This window comes from Apodemus sylvaticus, chromosome 4 (assembly GCF_947179515.1).
Source record: "Apodemus sylvaticus chromosome 4, mApoSyl1.1, whole genome shotgun sequence".
Classification (NCBI taxonomy): Eukaryota; Metazoa; Chordata; class Mammalia; order Rodentia; family Muridae; genus Apodemus; species Apodemus sylvaticus.
In genome coordinates, this window is record NC_067475.1 from 29,560,955 (window position 1) to 29,583,465 (window position 22,511).

General features: G+C 38.6%; 1 protein-coding gene across 1 annotated transcript; it reads right to left on the bottom strand.

Annotated features, from left to right (window-relative positions):
- Positions 1-900: 900 nt before the first annotated feature.
- Ints12 (integrator complex subunit 12) lies at positions 901-22,500 on the bottom strand. The gene is made up of 7 exons (XM_052179218.1): positions 22,368-22,500; positions 16,593-16,757; positions 14,928-15,080; positions 12,054-12,238; positions 10,309-10,468; positions 6,122-6,268; positions 901-1,594 (listed from the first exon to the last, which is right to left on the bottom strand). Exons 2-7 carry the CDS (start codon positions 16,746-16,748, stop codon positions 1,010-1,012), a joined length of 1,386 nt encoding a protein of 461 aa, XP_052035178.1. The 5' UTR covers positions 16,749-16,757; positions 22,368-22,500; the 3' UTR covers positions 901-1,009.
- Between the last annotated feature and the right edge of the window lie 11 nt (positions 22,501-22,511).

Below are 22,511 nucleotides of genomic sequence, written 5' to 3' on the forward strand. Positions count from 1 at the left end.
TGGACACATGAGAACTAATTAACCCTTCCCAAGGGCATACCAATCTCCCAACAGGCTCTACCTGTCAACCACCACCTCCACTGCCATATTGGGGATCATGCTTCTAACACATGAAACATTAGGAGGCAAACCATATCCTAACAATATTCAAAACATATAAACACTTTCTGACAGAAATCTCAAGAATTAATAATTAGGTAGGACCTTCTTTTATACAAAGATAATTAAACATTAAAATGTTATAACTTTAAGTATTAAAAGCAGCCTGTCCATTCACTGTCAGGAAGAAGCTGTGTACAAAGTAGTCATAAATTCCTGTCTGCAAAACCTCTTGGAAATGGATACTCTTCTCAATAATTCTCTAAACGTGCAACCAGGATAAGTCAGCATTTATTAAATGTACATATGTGCACAGATACACACACTGGCCAGGAATGGAAAGTGGGGAATGTGAAAAAGTATGTTGTATTACATGGACATGAGCATTCACAATTTACTAGAAGAAATAATTCCCTAAGTAACTGATAAGGGGTAACTGGGTGCTAAAGGCATGATAGAGAGCTATGGGAAATCACATATCAAAATTAATTTTGATAAAAGAAAAAGTAATTGGAGAGAGACATTAGTTGACACATGGACAATGACTGACACTGAACATTTCAGATATTATAAAATGTTGGAACACTTTCTACTGAATTGTCCCTGTCACCCAGAAGGTACCAAGTGAGCCATTTCTTTACATCTGCATGTGCCATCAATTCTCTGAAGCTCTCATCATGAATCAGTCATTATAATCACTATTTTCATACACTATGGAAATTAAAAGTGCTAATAGACTGAAATAATAGATCCAAGTTTGGCTAAATAATATTAGCATTTTAATGTAACAAACAACAGAGATTTGGTCAAGATTTTTATTAAGTCACAGTATGTTACATCTTTTGTCCCAGTAAGGATTTTTTTTTTTTAATTTTTAGAGTAATATGATATAAAAACCTATCTGGCCATATTACTTCTTAAGTTTCTTTTGGGCAGCTTTCTTCTTGACCATCTGTAATCGCTTCATTGCGTTGAGCTGTGATTCTTGTGAAGTTGGACCTTTAAGAGATGCTGAGGTACTGCTGCTGGTCTCTGATGTGGTTTTGCTGGTGGTACTTCCACTAGGCCCCGTTGTAGAACTACTTCCATTCCCACTCAACTGGCTGCTGCCTCCAGGAACTAAACTACTAGGACTAGGAAGACCCACTTTGCTGACATTATCACAACTAACTGAGCGACTCAGGCCAGTCTTGCCTAAGGTTAGAGGTGGAAGCGGTTTCAACGGGACAGAGGGGCTAGTGCTGTTACCAGAACCTATTTTGGAACCTATTCCACCTTTGGATGATGTTGCCAGACCAGTCAATCCCACGGGCTTCTGGTTAGCAGATGAAGCAGCAGGTTTTCCACTACTGTTTTGTGCTGCTGAATTCAATTTTGCTGTTGATGGACCAGCTGAAGAATTTTTGGCTGCAAAAGCTGCCCATCCAGTTAGGCCACTAGTTACTGAAGAGGACACATTGTTACTAGAAGAATTTCCTGAAATAACCGTGGATGGCTAAAAAACAAAAAATTAAATAAATAAATAAATAAATTACATTAGAGCCAAATATAATCAATACCTGTATATTCTTGAATGTAAATGTTTACTTGTTTATCAAGAAGCAATCATGTGGACCATACAACAAAAAACCTTCATTAGGTTACTATGAAGCTGAATTGGAAACACATGGGAGTTTCTGTAGTTAGGGAGGCTACTATACAACCTGCAGTTCCTGAATGCCACATTGTTTTAATGACTCCAAAGGAAATACATGAAATTCCTTTTGGGAACTGCCTTTAGATTCAGTCACAAACCACAGAAGGGAATCAAATTTAGTTCAAGTCACTTTTCTTACCACCTGAAATTTCACCTAGCTCATGAAACATCTAAATCCAATCTACTTTAATAAATAAAACTGTTTACATAACAGTTCAGAGGTAGAATCAATATAGTTAAAATGGCCATTTTGCCAAAAAGCAATATACAGATTCAATGCAATACCCATCAAAATCCCAACTCAATTCTTCACAGAGTTAGAAAGAGCAATTATCAAATTCATCTGGAACAACAAAAAACCCAGGATAGCTAAAACTATTCTCAGCAACAAAAGAAAATCTGGGGGAATCAGTATCCCTGACCTCAAGCAATACTACAGAGCAATAGTGTTAAAAACTGCATGGTATTGGTACAGTGACAGGCAGGAGGATCAATGGAACAGGATTGAAGATCCAGAAATGAACCCACACACCTATGGCCACTTGATCCTCGACAAAGAGGCTGAAAACATCCAATGGAAAAAAGATAGCCTTTTCAACAAATGGTGCTGGTTCAACTGGAGGTCAGCATGCAGAAGAATGCGAATTGATCCATCCTTGTCTCCTTGTACTAAGCTCAAATCCAAATGGATCAAGGACCTCCACATAAAGCCAGACACTCTGAAGCTAATAGAAAAGAAACTGGGGAAGACCCTTGAGGACATCGGTACAGGGAGAAAGTTTCTGAACAGAACACCAATAGCGTATGCTCTAAGAGCAAGAATTGACAAATGGGACCTCATAAAATTACAAAGTTTCTGTAAGGCAAAGGACACCATCAAGAGGACAAATCGGCAACCAACAAATTGGGAAAAGATCTTCACCAATCCTACATCAGATAGAGGGCTAATATCCAATATATATAAAGAACTCAAGAAGTTAGACTCCAGAAAACCGAACAACCCTATTAAAAAATGGGGTACAGAGTTAAACAAAGAATTCTCACCTGAAGAACTTCGGATGGCGGAGAAGCATCTTAAAAAATGCTCAACTTCATTAGTCATTAGGGAAATGCAAATCAAAACAACCCTAAGATTTCATCTTACACCAGTCAGAATGGCTAAGATTAAAAATTCAGGAGACAGCAGGTGTTGGAGAGGGTGTGGAGAAAGAGGAACACTCCTCCACTGCTGGTGGGGTTGCAAATTGGTACAACCACTCTGGAAAGCAGTCTGGCGGTTCCTCCGAAAACTGGGCACCTCATTTCCAGAAGATCCTGCTATACCACTCCTGGGCATATACCCAGAAGACTCCCCACCATGTAATAAGGATACATGCTCTACTATGTTCATAGCAGCCCTATTTATAATTGCTAGATGCTGGAAAGAACCCAGGTATCCCTCAACAGAAGAGTGGATGCAAAAAATGTGGTATATCTACACAATGGAGTACTATTCAGCCATTAGAAACAATGAATTCATGAAATTCTTAGGCAAATGGATGGAGCTAGAGAACATCATACTAAGTGAGGTAACCCAGACTCAAAAGGTGAATCATGGTATGCACTCACTAATAAGTGGTTATTAACCTAGAAAACTGGAATACCCAAAACATAATCCACACATCAAATGAGATACAAGAAGAAAGGAGGAGTGGCCCCTGGTTCTGGAAAGACTCAGTGAAACAGTATTCGGCAAAACCAGAACGGGGAAGTGGGAAGGGGTGGGTGGGAGGACAGGGGAAGAGAAGGGGGCTTATGGGACTTTCAGGGAGTGGGGGGGCTAGAAAAGGGGAAATCATTTGAAATGTAAATAAATTATATCAAATAAAAAAAATTTAAAAAAAAAAAGAAGAAGAAAATACCTACCACAAAGATTCAATCAATAGTAGACGTATTAAAGGAAACGTCTACATACAAATTCTAAAGTCACTTAATCAAGTCGTCACAAAAAATTTCATTATCTACTACAAAATATACTCAGATGTGTAAACTGAGGATACGTTAAAAAGAACTCATAAATGCAGTTTTGCAGTGTGTGTTCCCATTGAAACTCTATTAACTCACACCAACTTTTACACAGATGACTTTTACATCTGCCTCCTGGGCAGCACTGGCACTTTGGGGAGGTCTGACACTCTCCTGGGGAATAAGTCAGCTCTAATATTTCAGCTTCTCTGATCAACTTCCTAAATAAGTAGTCAAGAGGCCCTAAGCAATGCTGTTTTAAGTACATAGGGTGACTTCTGTTCACTCACATTCTGTCTACTTTCACATTGAGAGAATCTCAGAAAAGCATTCAAAGGGGAAGTCAGATATAGGACTGTCTATTTAAAATGAAAAATATGTAATGTATAAAAATAGTGATATAGTATCTAGAATATCTATTAGTATTTTAGAATTGAACTCTTATGAAATAGTTGGCAAGACTTCTTTAGCTGTTACAAGGCTGCCTTCAAAATAGTCTGTATATGAGCACTTTTCAGCACTGAAAAATCAATCAAAATAAGAGTGCTTTGAGGTCTTTATTGATAAGAGAAGTTGAAATTTTTGTTCACATATCCTGAAAAGCCACACATTTTTATAATAGCATTATATAATTATCTCATGATATCCTGATTAGGAAACCGTCTTACAAAACAAATTCCTGGGACACACACTGCTGGTGACAGAAAATGAAAGCAAAAGAACACAGTGTGGCAAACTTAATTTTCAGTTTGCAAAATCCATTTTCCAATTTTATGAGGTCCCATTTGTCAATTCTTGATCTTAGAGTATAAGCTATTGGTGTTCTGTTCAGGAATTTTCCCCTGTGCTCATGTCCTCAAGGGTCTTCCCCAGTTTCTTTTATATGAGTTTCAGTGTATCTGGTTTTATGTGGAGGTCCTTGATCCACTTGGACTTGAGCTTAGTACAAGGAGATAAGAATGGATCAATTTGCATTCTTCTGCATGCTGACCTCCAGTTGAACCAGCACCATTTATTGAAAAGGCTATCTTTTTTCTATTGGATGGTTTTAGCTCCTTTGTCAAAGACCAAGTGACCATAGGTGTGCGGGTTCATTCTGAATCTTCAATTCTATTCCATGGATCTACCTGCCTGTCACTGTACCAATACCATGCAGTTTTTAACACTATTGCTCTGTAGGACTGCTTGAGGTCTGGGATACTGATTCCCCCAGAAGTTCTTTTACTGTTGAGAATAGTTTTAGCTAGCCTGGGTTTTTTGTTATTCTAGATGAATTTGAGAATTGCTCTTTCTAACTCTATAAAGAACTGAGATGGGATTTTGATGGGGATTGCATTGAATCTGTATATTGCTTTTGGCAAGGTGGCCATTTTAACTATATTAATCCTGCCAATCCACGAGCATGGAAGATTTTTCCATTTTCTGAGGCCTTCTTCAATTTCCTTCTTCAGAGACCTGCAGTTCTTGTCATAGAGATCTTTCATTTGTTTGGTTAGAGTCACACCAAGATACTTTATATTGTTTGTGGCTATTGTGAAGGGTGAAAAAGGAAGGAGAGGGCCCTGGTCCTGGAAAGGCTTGATGCAGCAATGCAGGGGATTACCAGGACAGAGAAGTGGGAGGGGTTTGTTCAGGGGAATGGGCAGGGGAATGGGCAGAGGGCTTATGGGACTTATGGGGAGGGGGGAACTGGGAAAGGGGAAATCATTTGGAATATAAACAAGGAATGTAGAATGTAGAAAGAAAGAAAAAGAAAGAAAGAAAGAAAGAAAGAAAGAAAGAAAGAAAGAAAGAAAGAAAAGAAAAGAAAAGAAAAGAAAAGAAAAGAAAAGAAAAGAAAAGAAAAGAAAAGAAAAGAAAAGAAAAGAAAAGAAGAAAAAGCCATCTCCTTTCCCTTCTATAAAAATGTGAAACTACTTGCTGTGGTGACCTTTCATCAAACCCCACCAAAGAACACTTATTTAAAGTAACTGAAAGATCACTGTGAGCGAAGCCTCAGCAGGGAAGTCAGGTGGGTGAGCTGACTCTTGACTCTAATGACTGCTGTGGCCTGTGCTGCTCCAGAGTGAGGGATGGTGGAGAGCACATCCAGGATGCAGAGACATGAAACAGCACAAACTTGGGAACCTAGTAATACCTCATACAGCAGTGTAGAGGGTCAATTTCTGATATAAATGCTCCCCTCCTATCTAATTAATTATTAGCGTTCTTCACTTCCAACATCAGTCAAATGATAAAGTTTCTCATCAAACTTTTAACAAGAGCTTACCCTTCAGTCATTCATACTGAGGTTTATTGTGGACGAAAACAAACACACTTTACCTTAACTTCCGTCCTCTTGAATGCTAGGAAGGTTGTCTCTTGTTTAAGTTTGGTTTCTGGCTTCTTAACTAATGGGTCCTTGACAGTTGGAGCCACAGAAACAACAGTGGGTGCTGGCTTCTGTGGTGGCTTCTGAGTTTTCTGAGCCTATGAAAAGCAGATGGAAAATTATATATAAAAATTTTCATTGAATAAAATTAAAGATATATTAAAGAACTATAAACATTGAATGGTAACAACAGTTCTGAAATATCAAAAATATTATCAACATATCATTTTACAGATTTTATTAGTTTCTGAAGGGTAATGATACCATCAATCATACAAGTTAGGGTGGTTAAGTACTATTTTAAGAAGATAACCCTCCTGTTTTCAATAAAGGAAAATCCCAAACTATGGTCCAGCTACCCTTTGTTATCCATACAGGATGGGTTTCAGAACCTGTGATAAATACCAAAACCTGTGGATGTTCAATCAAGTTCCATAGATATAGTTAGCAGAGTATCTGGGCCTAGTGACACCTGTCTCAGGTACTCAGGAGCCTGAAGCAAGAAGGTTAGGAGTTTAGGGGCAGCCTGGGCTATAAAAGAAGTACAAAGGCCTACCTGATTTCTACATTAAGACCTTGTCTTAAAAACGAATGGGAGGTAGAAGCATGTGAATCTCTGTGAATTTGAGGCCAGCCTGGTCTACCTAGTGAGTTCCAAAACAGCTAGGGATACAAATAAGAGACCTTGACTCAAAACAAACAAACAAACAACAAACAAAAAACCCCACAAGTAAACAAAAGAAACATAACCCACTAAGTGCTGGGCTCTTAGTAAAGAAGCCTGCCATAGAGCCTGGTGTCCTGAGTTCAATTCCCGAAAGCCGTGTAAAGGTGGAGCGACAGAACCATCTCCAACAAATTCATTCTCTCTGTCTCTCTGTGTGTGTCTCTCTCTCACACCCACCACCCTCAAAAAATTGTTCTTAAAGCTCAGCTGTAAAACACACTTAGCATATAAGGCCCTGGAGCTCCAGCTGCAGCACTGGGGGAAAGTACTGCATTTACAGAAGACCTACGCAGACAGTAACTCATCTCTGCTTTCTAAAGATAAACGCCATGCAAACAAATGTTATATTAAAATACTGAATATTGAAATGATAGCAAGGCAACAAGCCTGTCCCTGCTTTGTACTGATGCTTTCATGCCCTTATTCCACCAACAAATATTTTCAATGCAGAGTAGGTGGAGTACATAGATGCTGAGTTCACAGAAACTGGGGGACAATCATGGAAGCATCCAGTTAGCTTCACTCATTAAATAGTGCACTTCATCTCAGGTAATTTACGTGGTTTTAAACACTGAATTAAAAGGGAAGAATTATACATGGATAATAACAAATTTTCGAGGTTTTTCATACATGTGAATCAAATCTTTGGGAAAAGTTTATAAATATAATTTCCATGTCATTCAGTAAGAATTTTATTTATTCTTCCTAAGCATTTTTATTTTGACCAATAACTGACTTTATTTTATGACAAAATAAATGCTACTAAATTCTCTTATAAATTGTAAACCTTTTTCAGATTCTTAGTGTTTAATGTACGAACAGTCCTAGCTATGTAAGCAGTATCGAGTGATGACTGAAACTGCTTTTGGTATCAGACAGAACCATGGCTGACCCGTGCTCATCACTTCCCCAGCTATGCTACTTCAGGGACAACACAGATGCCTCACTCCCTTCACCTGTGTGTTTATGAGGATGAATTGTAGTTACGTGAGAGCTTAACCTAGGATCTCATATGTTAAGTGCTGATGATATAGTTTCTATTACCTAGCATATGCAAGGACCTGGCAGTGATTGTTTGTACCTCAATAATAACAAAATGAAACATAATTACTGTGCTGGTTATTGACAATTTGACACAACCTGTTGTCACTTGGGAACAGGGAACCTCACTTGAGAATTCCCAGAACAGAATGGCCTGTGCTAATGTCTGAGAGAGACCATCTTGATCAATGATTGCAGTCCAGGGTGGGCAGCACCATTCCTAGCAGGAGGGCCTGGGCCACATTAGAAAGTCAGCTGCACAAGAACTGGGAAAGGAAGCGAGTAAACAGCATTCCTCTGTGCATGGTGAAGCAGGAAAAGATGATTTAAAAGGCAGACACGGGGAGAAAACAGAGGGACCATATTCAGGCTTTTAAGTGGGATGCACCTCATTATATACATACAACTTTGCTTTGAAAGGAACTGAAGGTCACTGAGAAATAAAAAGATCAGGTGAAGTAACTCATCTAGATGAATAAATCTAAGATTATAGTGAGCAAAACAGATGGAAGGGAAATGAAGAGACCTCTTACAGGCTACTGCGAGAGCTAAGCAAAGAGAAGTTTGTAGAACAGAGTAGCAATTCTGAAGTGAGCAGACATGAGGCATATATGTGTACACAGTTAAGTTTAGCAAACAAAGCTATAAGAACTATGAAAGACATCAAGCATAATATCTAACTCAGGCAACTGTGGGGGAGAGCTAAAGAAAATTTAATTTAAGGATATTAAAATTAAAGGATCAGTATCAAGTCAGTTATAGAAGATCACATACAAAGAGATTAAAATCATGTCTGTAGGTTGATGTAAGCTAACTTAAAAAATAAGGGAAGAAAGCCTTAAGGAAATTTAGTTTTCATCTTTGGTTAATAAAAGAGATGATGGTGAAATAATAATTTAAATATTTTGGAAATTTAGGTCTTTCACAAGTTATTTCTTTGAAAAATTATCAACTTTCAGTGGTTGTTGTGCTCTGGAACACATATTGCTGTTGTGTGGCATGCTCTTCTGAATTGCAATACTGCCCCCAAACTGTCAGGAAGAAGGGGAGGCTCAGGAGGTGACGAGTGGTCACATGCAGGGACAGGAACTGAGAGCCCATCCAGGCAGTATAAAACCAAGTGTCCGCTGCTAGGGCTGGCGTCTGGCCACACAAACTGCACAGAGGCCTTTGGACTGTGCAGCAGCCTTCAAGCTGTGTGGCAAGCTGCAGTTGTCACCGTGGTGCTGTGGGATTTCTGGTGACGGAGCTGCTTTCATCACCCCTCACGGGGGCTTCACCAATGTTCACCGGTACAATGACTACTTTGGCTTGCCAAGAACTCCATTTCTAGAGTGAACAGCCACATGAGTTCAAGCACGGATGTGCTGGATGTGTGCGTGGATGTGTGCTCCATTACTGAGGAAAAGTCTGTTGGAACAACTGCTCCTCTGAAATAATTTTGGTTGTAGTTTTTGAAGAGCTAATTTCAATAAGAAACTAAAAATTTAAATATAGAGATTCCTTGTTACAAAGAAAAAGAATATATACTAGTAAATTTTTATTATTTTTGACAGAATAAAACATTTCCTATTTCTGCTTTATCTCTGACTTTTACTTTAGGTGACAAATTCAGATCTTAAAAAAAAATATGGTCAAACATATAGAAATCCATTTGATTAACAGATATAAAGATACTTCTATTAACACTTCTTAATCTAAGACACAGGAAGGGACATTCAAGGAAGAGAGGGCAAACCACTGAAGTAGATAGCCATTTCTTGATTTCTTTAAAATAAAATTTATAACATAAAATTAATGTGTTTACCCTTTAAATTAATAAAATTATAACATCTTCAGTGTAAGCAGCTAGTGTGAGCACACTGGGACAGTGCATGGCTAGAATGAGATAAAAGCCACACAGGGCCAATGAGGAGGAAGGCTGGCGAAGACGGACACACAGATGGGAAGACAGACGGACACAGGCCTCCATACAGCTGTGAGTTTCCTGGTTTCTACTCATCCAGGAATAGATCTTTCCCTATGTCTTCTTAACAGATTCAAAAAAGCCTGGGACTTCCTAGCTTACCACTTGTGCTTCATGTTATAAAATGTTTGTAATTATAGCTTCATGCTTGAAAAACATATTGTTCTATGTGTCTTCAACCCTGTTTCTTTAAATTAAGGTGAATAGAGGAGGACATGTATAATGTGCGCTGGTCTTTGGGCACAGCCACACAAATCTATATGATAGTATATATGCAAACACTTAAATGGTAGCATATTTTTCAGTATTACTTTCAGTATGTTAAATGTCCTAATTTCATTTTGACATCACATATCGACAAAGGAGCATCAGACTGTAGTTAAAACGTCCAGTGTGACTCTTACCATTCTCTTCATCTGTCTGGTGCACCGGGCACAGTACCACACCAGGCGAGGGTCATTGACTTCTTTGTCTGTCACTTGGGGCTTATGGCAGTCTTGGTGGTAGAGGTTATGGCACTCTTGACATTCTACCAATTGATTTCCAGATGCCACAGTCATTTGTCTATGAAAAACAGTGCATTAAACACTATAGTTTTGTCAGCATACAATTTAAAGCTATTTTCACATTCTTCTGGTTAAGTTTGTTTTATTAAAGAGAAAGAACCTCAGAAAAATAAACCCTTGATAAGAAAAAAGCAAACCCTAGTATAAAGTCTACAGAAGACCTTCATTTCTGATAGGTTCTACTTAGTCAATAATTACAACACTTCAATTAAGTTTAATTCTATTTTAGTCACTTTGCATTGCAAATGTTTCTATTTTTCAAAAGGTAGTAGGCTCTGCTGACTGCACTGATAACAGCACTTTCTTAGTATCTCCATTACATTCCCTTGATAGGTAGCTACATGTGTTTTGTCTTCATCATTAATAAGGTAGATGAGCTGAGTGTAGACACTCACACTTGTCACTCCACCATTCACTTGACTGAGTGAAGGGCATCACTGTGAGTTTAAACATAGCCTGGGTTAGATGTTGTGCTCTAGGCCAGCCTGGGTTAGGGTAAGAACCTATCTCATAAAACTTATTTTAAAACAAAACAAAACAAAAATCTAATGTTATCTAAAGATGAGAACTCACTTTAATCATTTACTCTAAATAATACAAGATGTTTGGTATAAATCTGATCAACTAATATAAATCTGAACAGAATTATATTATTAGAATTATAGCAGGCGTATAAAAAAAGTATATACTCCAACAGCACAAGAAAGTGATCATCACAGGCTTAATGTATTATACTTTATGCCTTGGCAAAAGGAAACATAGTCACTAAGTCTCTCCTTGTTAGTACTTTTATAATATTCATTACAAGATGTTAATTTCCATAGCAGATTGGGATAAAAATACAGTATATGTGGAAACAAACAGTTTTATGCAGAAGCCATCAACTCATTTTCTATAAGGCTCCAAAAGCATGTATTTCCTTAGTTCCAATATACTAGAATAGTAGAAGCTAAAATTTCTATTTGAATAGCCACAAAAATTATTTATGAAAAACAAAACCACAAAAAAAAAAAAAAGTCAAAACTCCCAAACTCAAAGGATCTTCTACTAAGCAGAATTACATGCTTCTGTAATTATGCATTCTAGTTTTCAAGTGTCATTCAGGATAGCCTACCTGCATTCCACTATTCTTAGGAAAAGATGCAGAGTTGTTTTTGAGAAATACCATGTACTAATTTATCTTTTTAAGTGTCACCAGCAATACAGAAAAAAAGAAAAAGCAATAAAGACAGCTTAAAAAAAGATGGATTTGACATATCTGATAGATCCGTCCTCTCTTTAAAAGAACGCATCATCACATCCTCTAGAACTCAAGAACACAGACGGTGTTACCACCACATACCAGACTAAAGAAGCGGAGGTCTGGAAGATAAACCAGCTGACAGTTTCCAGAGTGCTCAAGTATTAGACGTGCAGCTTACAAGATGCAGACTACTTATTTGTTCTTCATCCCAAATAATAAATACAAAACAAAATATTTGTATTTTGTTGGAATTTTGTGGGGGTTGGAAATAAATAGAGTAAGAGGAGAGTGTGTGCTCCTTCTAAAGAATCAAAACCATCTGTGGTAGGGTATAACCTACCTACAAACAACACAGGCCAATCCCATCTCCATGGCAAAGTCATCGGCACTAGTCTCTTCAAAGCTGGACAGGTCAGCCATAGTCAAATCCTTGCTGGTTTGGACAGTAATGGGAGAGGATCGTGTCTCTGGCTTCTCCAATCTAGGTTTCTTTGGAACATCAATTCCTTCGGTGACATCTTTCATCTAGGAAAGAAAGATATTGTATGATTGTGAAAGCAACATGACATAAACTCTAAATCACTAAGAGAAACAAGGGGCAATACATAGTGAGTTCATTTTATAGACACTTCCACACTGACAGGGAGAGCTGTTCACTCTAAAGACCATTAGAAAAATGTTTACTATAATTTGAATTGGAGTCAATGGGAGAAGTAGGAGGGGGAAAAGGAAGGAGGAGAAATTATATAAATGCAGTACTCATATAATTTAAAATATTAAATTAAGAAAGGTAATCGGCAATTAGTATGTTAAACTAGCAAGATAGAAATAAATCAAAATGGTATAATTAATATCTGTACTCACCTTTGTATTATACAAATTAAAAAATTCTGAAAATTCAATGCATATACTATATTTTTTATCCTATTTAAGATGTTTGGACTAATATGGTTATTTAAAAAACAACAACAAAAAATGATCTTCGCTGGAATCAAGAAGGGAGAAAGGGCAGACCTAATAGCCTATCTTAAAAAGGCTACTAATGAGTAATACCTCTGCCTTATTTATTACAAAACCAATGTCCTATGGCTTTTAATGTATGCCATAATTTAATTCATATACCAAATTGAGATCATGAATGGCTAACAATGTTTCTATTGGACAGTTCTGATTTAAGTAAAACTGACTTGTAGTAAAGTGAATATGATCTTTCTTAAAGCAACAATTCCAATTGTATCCATGCTATCACTGCTCTCCCTTTCTCAAGATAAGATTGGACTTAATTATTAATATTTTACTTTCCGTAAATATGGGGTGTCGCCTCAAACCTATTAAATGGTTTTATACTTAGATTTATATAACTGGGCATATGAATCTGCTTCAGCACTGGGAAAATTCTATCACTGTCTCAGAAACAAGAAGACTCGCCTGTGTTTCAGTTTGTGTTCACTGGCCTCTTACAGGCAATGGCTAAACACCAGGAGGCAATTGTCTACTCTTGACAATGCTGTTTTAATTAGAATTCCCTACATCAAGGATGCTGCCTTTTACCATTGAAAGGCATTTACTGTTGTTTATGTATGATATCTAATAAAGAGTATTTAGCTTTAAGACAACAACAACAACAAACCAAAACGTTAGTGGTGGGGACACTGCTGACTGAACAAGGTGCCTGCTGTGCAGCATGAACGACTGGAGTTTGGATCCCTGCACCCACATAAGAGCAGGCCTGGGGCAGCACCTGGCCAGCTAACTACATTAGCTTGACTCAGTGAGCAAGGGGCCAGCAAGAGACCCTGCCTCAGAACACAGAGCGGATAGTAAGTGTGTGGGATACTCACTGTTGACTTTGAGCATCTATACACGTGACATGCATACACTATCCATACACATGAACATATAGACACAGGAACACACACACGATATAGAAAAAATCCATGTGCAAAACCCACTTTAATTGTGACTAGTAATATCCACACTATATTGAAAAAGTGAGTAATGAGCTCTGCTAGCTACCTTAATGCATGGCCATATTTCCTTCAAAGCTAATTCTGACAATTTTAAGGTATAAAAGCTATAGGTAAATCTGCTGGATTCACAAAATTAAATCCTGAAAATACATAGAGAATTCAGAAATTTTAAACTTTATTGGTAAAGGTATAAATTTATTATAGCAAAATTGGATAGCATATTGGTTATGTCTAGTAATGATAAAAAAATAATTATCTTCACATCCACTTATAGGTATATAACATAAAAATTACTAACATGGTCTCAGAAATATATGAATAGCTCATTGAAGCTGTACTGTATTAGAAAAACCAGAAGTCTCCTAAATATTTACCAGTGAAGTAACTGGTAAATTTATTTATTCACAGAATCAATGTTAATGGTAGCAAACAAATGGTAAAAAAACAAAAAGCAAGCAAACAAACAAAAGACAAAAAATACACTAAAACAGACATACATCAACATAAACTTGAAAACAGTTTGGCCACAGAGACCTCTTGGTGGATCAATGTGCTTGCTACCAAACGGATGGCCTGAGTTCGATCCCCGAGCCACGCTGTTGGAACAGGAGACCTGACTCCTTCACCTTGTTCCCTGGCACCCAGATACACCTGCGGCACATGTGCTCACGCTTCCAGAAATATATTAATGTAATAAAACGCTCAAAACAAAACACTGTTGAGTGACGAAAAAAATAACTAAATGACGTATATAAACACTATGTGTAAATACAAAAACACAAAGATAATGCAATGATAGTAATCTATTACTTGGGATAATATGCCTACCCGAGGGCAAGTGCCACTGATCATCTTTTCAGTGCAGTTTTTATTAGTTACTAAACTTTAACTGCCTACAAAAGTTATCCAAAAAAATACAAAACACGCATCACCTGTAGCCTTCTCATGTAACAAGTTCATTTAGTCACATCTGGCTTGTTTTACGTCTCAACAGCTACTGCATTCATAGGTACGGATTAAAGCTTTCATTACATTCTCTTATGGTGCAAATGCTTGACAACAAGTATCTCAAACCATGGTTAAATACATTTCTAGATTTTATTCATTTTTTAAAAGTTCACCATCTCCAGCTATCAAAATATATTTACAGAATGATTCCGATGTAACTATACGCACTGCTGCACTCACTCTCTGCCTGTAACAATTGCGTATCCTTTCCCAGCTAGAGTAAAAGCGAAGCTTACTTTATCCGCAGGTCTCTTCTCGGCCTCCTTCTTTATCTTCTCAGTGGTGAGGACTTTGCCATTACTGCTACCAGAAGGGAGGCTAGATGATGTTTTGGGCTCTTGCTTAATAGAAAGAGATTTTGTACTTGAAATTTTGGGTGGTTCCACATCCTAAAGAGTGAAATAAAAAGGTAAGAGAAGAGCCTTCATTTTATTCAAAATAGAAGGGCTGGGTCTATTGCTTAGTGGCAGGGCACTTGGCTAGAATGTAGAAAGTCCTAGGTTCAATCCTCAATTCTGAAAAAAGAAACAAGCACAAAAAGTAATAATCTAAGCAATTTTCAGTTACAAACCAAGATACCATATTATAGTCCATGTAATACTGCTTCCTACCATGGCCTCATTAAGAAACACTGAGATATAACCAGCACCTATCTAATGTTCTTAGGTGTGTATGTCGACGAGACAACCACCGCAGCCACAGATCTATTATCACCCGGCTCTGTTTTGTGATCACTCTCTTGCAGGTTTACACTCTAGAAGGCCTCAGGCACTAAAGCTGGGCTGTGGACATATCTTACGCTTCAGATTCTGATTAGGCTCAAGCTAGCCATAGCTCTGCCTTCCATCTTAGTTGGGCGGCTAAGTCCCCACACCTGGGTGACCTGGAGTTTCAGATCAAGAATAGTACAAGACTTCTTGCTGAGAGCCTGTGTGTGCTATAGACACTATTCCAGCTGACTTACTTATTTCGTTGTAATTTCTACAATTCTATATGATACTTCTTACTCTCCTCATTTTGCCAAGGTTGGGTGAAATAAATTCAGTTTTCTTACTGTAAAGCGAGAAAAATACACAATACTAATTTCTAGGCATTATTATTACAACAAAAATTCATTATAGCCACAAACCACTTAGAAAAGGCCTAGTTAGACACTGTAAAATTCCAGGGTATGTAATTTGGTATCACACAACTACAAGAGGTAAAATGGACTTTCAAAAGCTGTCCCTGACTCTAAAGCACTCCTGTCACATAATGCTGCCACTTACTATCAATGACGGAGCTAGAGCTACATGGTTTTGTCATCTACAACCTTTACCCTTACATTATCCTGTCCACATTTAATTCATTTTGTCAAAAAAAATCCTATGTTATATAATCTTTATCCTTAAAACATTACAGAATAATCAGAAATAAGTTTGGATTCCTTTCACAGCTTAAAAATAGTTATAAAGAACTGGAAATTAAATTGCAAAGAAGTGCTTTTTACACACCAGGTAGTAAAATAGCATCTGCTCTAGAGCAGTGGTTGGCGGCCTTCCTAACACTGCAACCTTCAATACAGTTCCTCATGCTGTGCTGACCTCCAACCGTAAAATTATTTTCACTGCTACTTCTTAATTGTAATTTTGCTAGTTATGAACTGTAATGTAAATATCTATGTTTTGAGATAGTCTCAGACAACCCCTACAAAGGGGTCGTGACCCAAAGTTGAGAACTTTTGCTCTAACCAAACACTTCTGGGTGCTCTTTGAAAACTTGAGGAAAGAGAACAAAATTAAAGAATGCAATTTCTCTGAGACACAAAGAGTGATTACTATGGCAGAGAGTGTTTCAAGACGATCTGAACGTTATCCCTGAACACTTCCCACTCTTTCCAAACTCTATATTCAGGTAGGTACCTTTTGAGTTGGACGGTAACTTGAATCAATGCCCCGAGCCAAAGACTCATCAAGCAATGCTTTCAGCTTTTCAGCAGAATCTTTACTCTTTGAGTGTAAGAAACCTAGAGCTTTCAGGAAAATGGGATCAAGTTCCAAGTTCACAGTGGCAGCCATTGCAAACACCTGAGAAGAAAAAAGGAAGGGAGTAATTTAGACAGTGTACTACTCTATTTCCCAACATTTCTCTGCTTTGTTTTCTTGCTTGTACTATTCTAATGTCTGAAAGGTTACTAGAGACAAAGTAAGGACTGGCATTATCTGACTTCCTTCTCCCCCCTGGAACAATGAATGTTACCAGCTTTCTATGTCTCCACATCCACTACATTTTTGAGACAGGGTCTCCCTAAATACTCAGGCTGGACAACTTGATCTTCTGCCTTCATCTCTGCACTGGGGAGGTTGGAGGAATGTTGCCACCACACCTGACAAAGGCAAAGATTTAATACTGACAAGTTCTTTAATCACAAAGCACCTTCCTAGTTCTCTAATAACAAACAGATCTGTAACTTATGACACACGTAACTTGCCTGCCTTTAAGTCAAGTTTACTACACATTAAATGTCTCTTTTCAAGTCTTATTTTTACCACAGAAATAGAGATCTCTTGTTCATGGGGGTGGGGCAGGGAGGGCAAGATAGGGTCACAGAATGGGTCTGTGGAGCAGTCACTATGTAGCTTTTACAACTGTTCCTTGTTTTGCTTCTGTGCACTTTGCCTCCTCCTCAGTCCTCTGCTATTTTTAAAATCCCAGAATGCATTAGTAGTACTCTTACTCTATCATATTTAGATGGCGGAATCTCTTGCATTAATATATTTCTCAAAAGCAAGGTCTCTGAACAATGAAACTCACCTACTGCATGGATCCCTCGGGTCTGATAACCTTGCTGTCCTAAAGAGCTTAAACAACAGGCCAGACAGTGGAGCCACACATCAAAGGTCTGAAAAAGTCTCAACACTCAAGTCTGGTTTTCAGTTAATACCAATGTTATCACATTGTTCTATTTCTGGCTGTCCTTCTTCCAAATACCTTCTAGGCAAGGAATTATTAAAATAAAAATATACCCTTGGTGTTCAATCCTTCTATCAATATACTAAGGTTTTAAATCCTCTTCTATCCTTAAGTTTAAAGGCATAGTAATGAAACACAGCTACAGGGCTACAGTTCAAGATAGCTCACCAATTCTACAGTAAGCTCCCATTCTCAAGGGCTTACAATACCATTAAAACTTGCTGTACATTGAATCTTGGCATATTAAAGCACAGACTGAAAATAGGTTTCATTTATTCCTTCTATTTTTCTCTTCATACCCTGACAAAATTGATAGGACATAGATGGAAAAACAGACAACACACACACACACACACACACACACACACACACTCTCTCTCTCCCCCCGGCCCCCTCAATCTCAGTCTCTCTCTCTCTCTCTCTCTCTCTCTCTCTCTCTCTCTCTCTCTCTCTCTCTCTCTCACACACACACACACACACACACACACACCAGGCTCTGATAATTAAAAATTATTGCTAATTCTATGTTCTATTAAAATATGATCTGTCTGAATTACCTAGATAATGGAGTTTGAAGGCTAGTACTAGAATGAAAAAGTAACCACACCTCAGTTATATTAGTGAGAATTTAAGAAAATGAACTAGACTCTATTGCTGCTTTAAATTATATTATGTATATTATCACCAAAGAATAACAGGTTCAGGAGGATTATTTTAAAATGTACTGATGAGGAAAGTTCATTTACTAATTTCCTGATTAAAGAGGTAGATGTGTTGTTTCAGACAGAAAAACAGTCTAATCTTTCTATGAACTATTTTATGCAGCTGCAGACACACTAGTTTATTTAACCCAGGGCAATCTGTTTTACAGGTGACTGAGCTGACACCTTCACAACTACTTACAATATGACAGAAGCACTACTTTATATTTTCTTATTTGAAAAACGGAAGCAAAGTATTGCTATGTATTTCTGTCATCACAAATGAAATGCCTATAAGTTAGGTTACCTATGGTGTAAGTCTACAAAAATTGGCAACAATATTCTAATGGAAACCTCAGAGTTAGTTCTTTTTATAAGACTTGGCATGCTTTGCACCCCACCCCTGTCATATATTACTGACATCTTTCAAACCCAGTTCTGCACATGATGGAATGGTGTGTGTGTGTGTGTGTGTGTAAGAAAGATTTAGAGACCACTATTCTAAACTATCTAGCAAGTTCCAGTTTCCCTTCTCTCCCTATACATCATGGCTTCTTTAATAACACATTCCCCTATATTTTCTACTTTTTCCTCAGGCACTATCTGTCTTCACTATTCTCGCTAATGATGCCAACAAGGCGGTGTCCCTTTACTTATTCTATCAGAAAGGCGGTCACAGTATCTAGATGGAACCTCTTCTGTATTGCTCAGCTTAGAAATTCCATGACCCTATTTATCGATCTCTGACCTCATCTTCACTGCTTTACTTACAGAACATTAGGGCCAGGCCCTTCTTTCTCTCTCCCTGAAATTACCTTTAATTAAGCATATATTATGATCTTCTAAAACATTTTACAAATAATTTTATTTAGTTCTTTAACAGAAAGAGCTTCATTTTCAGCTAGTGAAACGTAAAGTCTGCTATACCATATGACTTCAATCAACAACCTCCTCCTTTACAAAGTATATCTTCCATTTTTTTTCTTCTCCACTGTCTTAACTCAAGAACATAATTGAGGTATTAGGCCAATTTTTTTTGGTTAATTCTCCCCCTTCCTTTTTGCTCCTACTTCTTTCTCAAACCAAACAGAAGCAGTAGGTGGCATAAAAATGTACATATAAATACAGAACAGGAAGATAGATGAAAGAATATGTTAAGTGTGAGTTTATCTTAAAATTACATAAGTGTTGTTTAAAACAAAGAAGTGTACGAAAATTAATATTTATTACTTTAAAACTACCAATGACCTAGTGATGTGGCGGTAGTGGTGCTGGTGGGAGTGAACAGATGGGGCACACTTAGGAGTGTCTGTAGCAAATGTGAGTTGGGCTGCAACTGCCAGCACTGCATCACTCCCCTAGCTTCCCTCTGATATGGCAGTCTGCTAGTCCCTTCCCGTTCAGCTCCCACTTGAGCACAAGCCTTCCAGGGACTCTCCTCTGGTTCCCTAAGCACCCTCATCCTGCTGCTCTACGGTTTCACCTACTTTGCAGACACGCTTCAATTCGGCATCTTCTGCTGTCTACACCCACACAAGTGCGGCTGAAAGAAATACCACATTCTCTTCCAGGTTATTAGTCCTATCTAGCATGCTCCACTCACATGTAGCACTCTTGTGTTTGCTTGGTCGATTCACTTCCCATCTTTCCAGAAATAACAATTACATTTTTCTTTAAAACTGCCATGCACTTATCTATTCCTCGGTTCCCACTCTATTAAAAAAAGTAATGAGAAACGGCTCTTGAAGTAATGCCAGATGGACATGCATCCAATCTCTCCCGGTGCTCTCTAGAACCTTAACCTTTTGCTTCTGTTTTATTCTTCAAGCCTCCCTACCCCGGCGCCATTTATTCCTTTGTTATTCTGCCTTTTCTTGTAACAATATTTTATTCAATTATCACCTACTGTTCATATTTTTCTACTCCCAATTAATGTGCAATTCATACATTAGGACCTTCTTCCCATAATCCTATGAAAATACTATTACCATGGTAATTTAGTCAAACAGAAATCCAAAATATACTGATTTCTCTTCTACTGTTTTTGTTTTGTTTTGTTTTGTTTTGAGATGGGGTTTCTCTGTGTGGTCCTAGCTGTCCTGGAACTCATTCTGTAGACCAGGTTGGCCTCAAACTCAGAAATCCGCCTGCCTCTGCCTCCCAAGTGCTGGGATTAGAGACGTGTACCACCACTCGCGGCTTCTCTTTTACTTTTATTTCTCAGTTCTTTGTAGATCCCCTACACAGACTAAAAATGAGATATTCAGAGGCAGGTTCTGGGTGTGTTTTGATTACATGATCAAAAGAGATTTTTGATATCAAATCTCTTTTGGATCAAATGCACAGGCATCCCCTGCAAACATTACAGACTTGCAAACTCTTGGTTTCCACTTCCTATATAACCCCTGAAGTCCAGTCCACCATTCTATCAAACCACCTATGAAATGTAGACTTAATTTGCAACTTGAGAACTGCTACTCTGGAAATTTTACTTTTTGCCAGGGATCAAAAACTTCTCCTTCAAGCCCATGCTTCTCTTTGGCACACCCCTTTCCGCAAGAGCGAACAGTATGTTTAGCTTGGCATCCTACTGAACAGGACCTCATGCTGCCACTTCTCCCAGCCAGTTTTAAGTCCTGTGTCCTTTTTACAAGTCACCTTCTAGCTCTGGCTGCTATCTCCCTGGAGGAGTCACATCCCCTATTTTAAGACCAAGTAAATGCATGGAAGATACTTTGTATTTTTACATTTAAGTTGTTTTTCTGACTAGTCATTCCCTGGTTCACCTCATTCCTGCCATTACTACTGTTCGGATGATCTGACCTGGGATCCCCGCACTGGGTTCATTACCAGTTTGTTCTTCAGCACGCATGCATGCCCATTGTGTTGACAACCACCATCTCCAGGTGGATGCCTCCATATATTTTCTCTCACTTATTTCTCTGTTACTCTGACTACTATTCGGTTAACTCACCAAAGTCTAATATTCTTGTCTTTACTCTACACAATTCTAATCACTTCAGAAGGCATTAATGAAATTCAATCGTCTTTTCCTCCCAACAAAACCCAAACTCATAAAAACAAGACAATCATCTATTTTACAGGTAGGAATGTGCACAGTGTTCAGACCTGCAACCTTCACTTTCAATTCATCTGTCTTTAACTCATTCATCTCACTAGAGTATAGCTTTTCTGAGAGCAGAAGTTTGTGAAGGGTGAGGGGGGGATTTCCCTGGCAAGTAGAATGTCACAGGAGTTTAAAAATATTTATTGAATTAACTGGATTTTTGCCAAAACTGTCCCCTTTCAAGGCTGCTGTGATGTCCCCAAACAAAATTGAGCCCCCCCCATGCTAAATAGATGCTTTCTCTCAGATCTCTTTCACCCTGCCTGCTAGTTTCAAACAAACTTCCAAGCTGATCATCTGCTAGTGCATGAGATAAAGGAAACTGACTATTCACGAGTTTGCAATACTAGAATTACTATCTGGTTAACAACACTGAGAAATCATCCCATTCCTGTCTCTGCAAGATTTTGCAATCCTTTCCAATTAACTTTTTTTTTCTATTGAGTTCCCCCTCTGGGGGAAACTCGAGCTATAGAAACCCCAATTCCAAAGCAAACCCAAGCGCTAGAGAAGCTAAAAAGAGTCAGGAGACATTTCGCAATGCTTAATTCTTTGATGGAATCAAAACACTGGGGGAGGAGGCCTCGAACAGGGAAAAGTCCTTCTCTAGGGGGCCAGAAAAAGAGACGTAAAACGGGAGCTGTAGAGAGGTCTCCGGAACCCTTGGTCGAAGGTCTGAGGCAATTCCACGGTCCGGGTCCTCAGCACCCTTCTCACTCAGTCCTTATAGAACAGGAGGAGCGGTCAGGCGGAGCCACGCGACCACCGGCAAATTATGAGGTCTACTCTCCAGCAGGGAGGAGACCAACACCCCACGGAGCTCCACTCCGGCCGCCCCTCGCGGGGTCTCGAGCCTCCCCGAGGCCCCAGGAAGCGGGACCCTCGTCACAACTCACCGCTCCGCCCCGCTGCTCGGTCGGTTCCCGGTAGCTCTCCTCGAATCCGTCCCCGCCCTACCCAGCACAAGCAGAGAGAAACAAAGGTTCCCGCAACAGGTCGGAAGGGGAACGTTTCCTAGTGAGACAGCAGGAAGTGACATA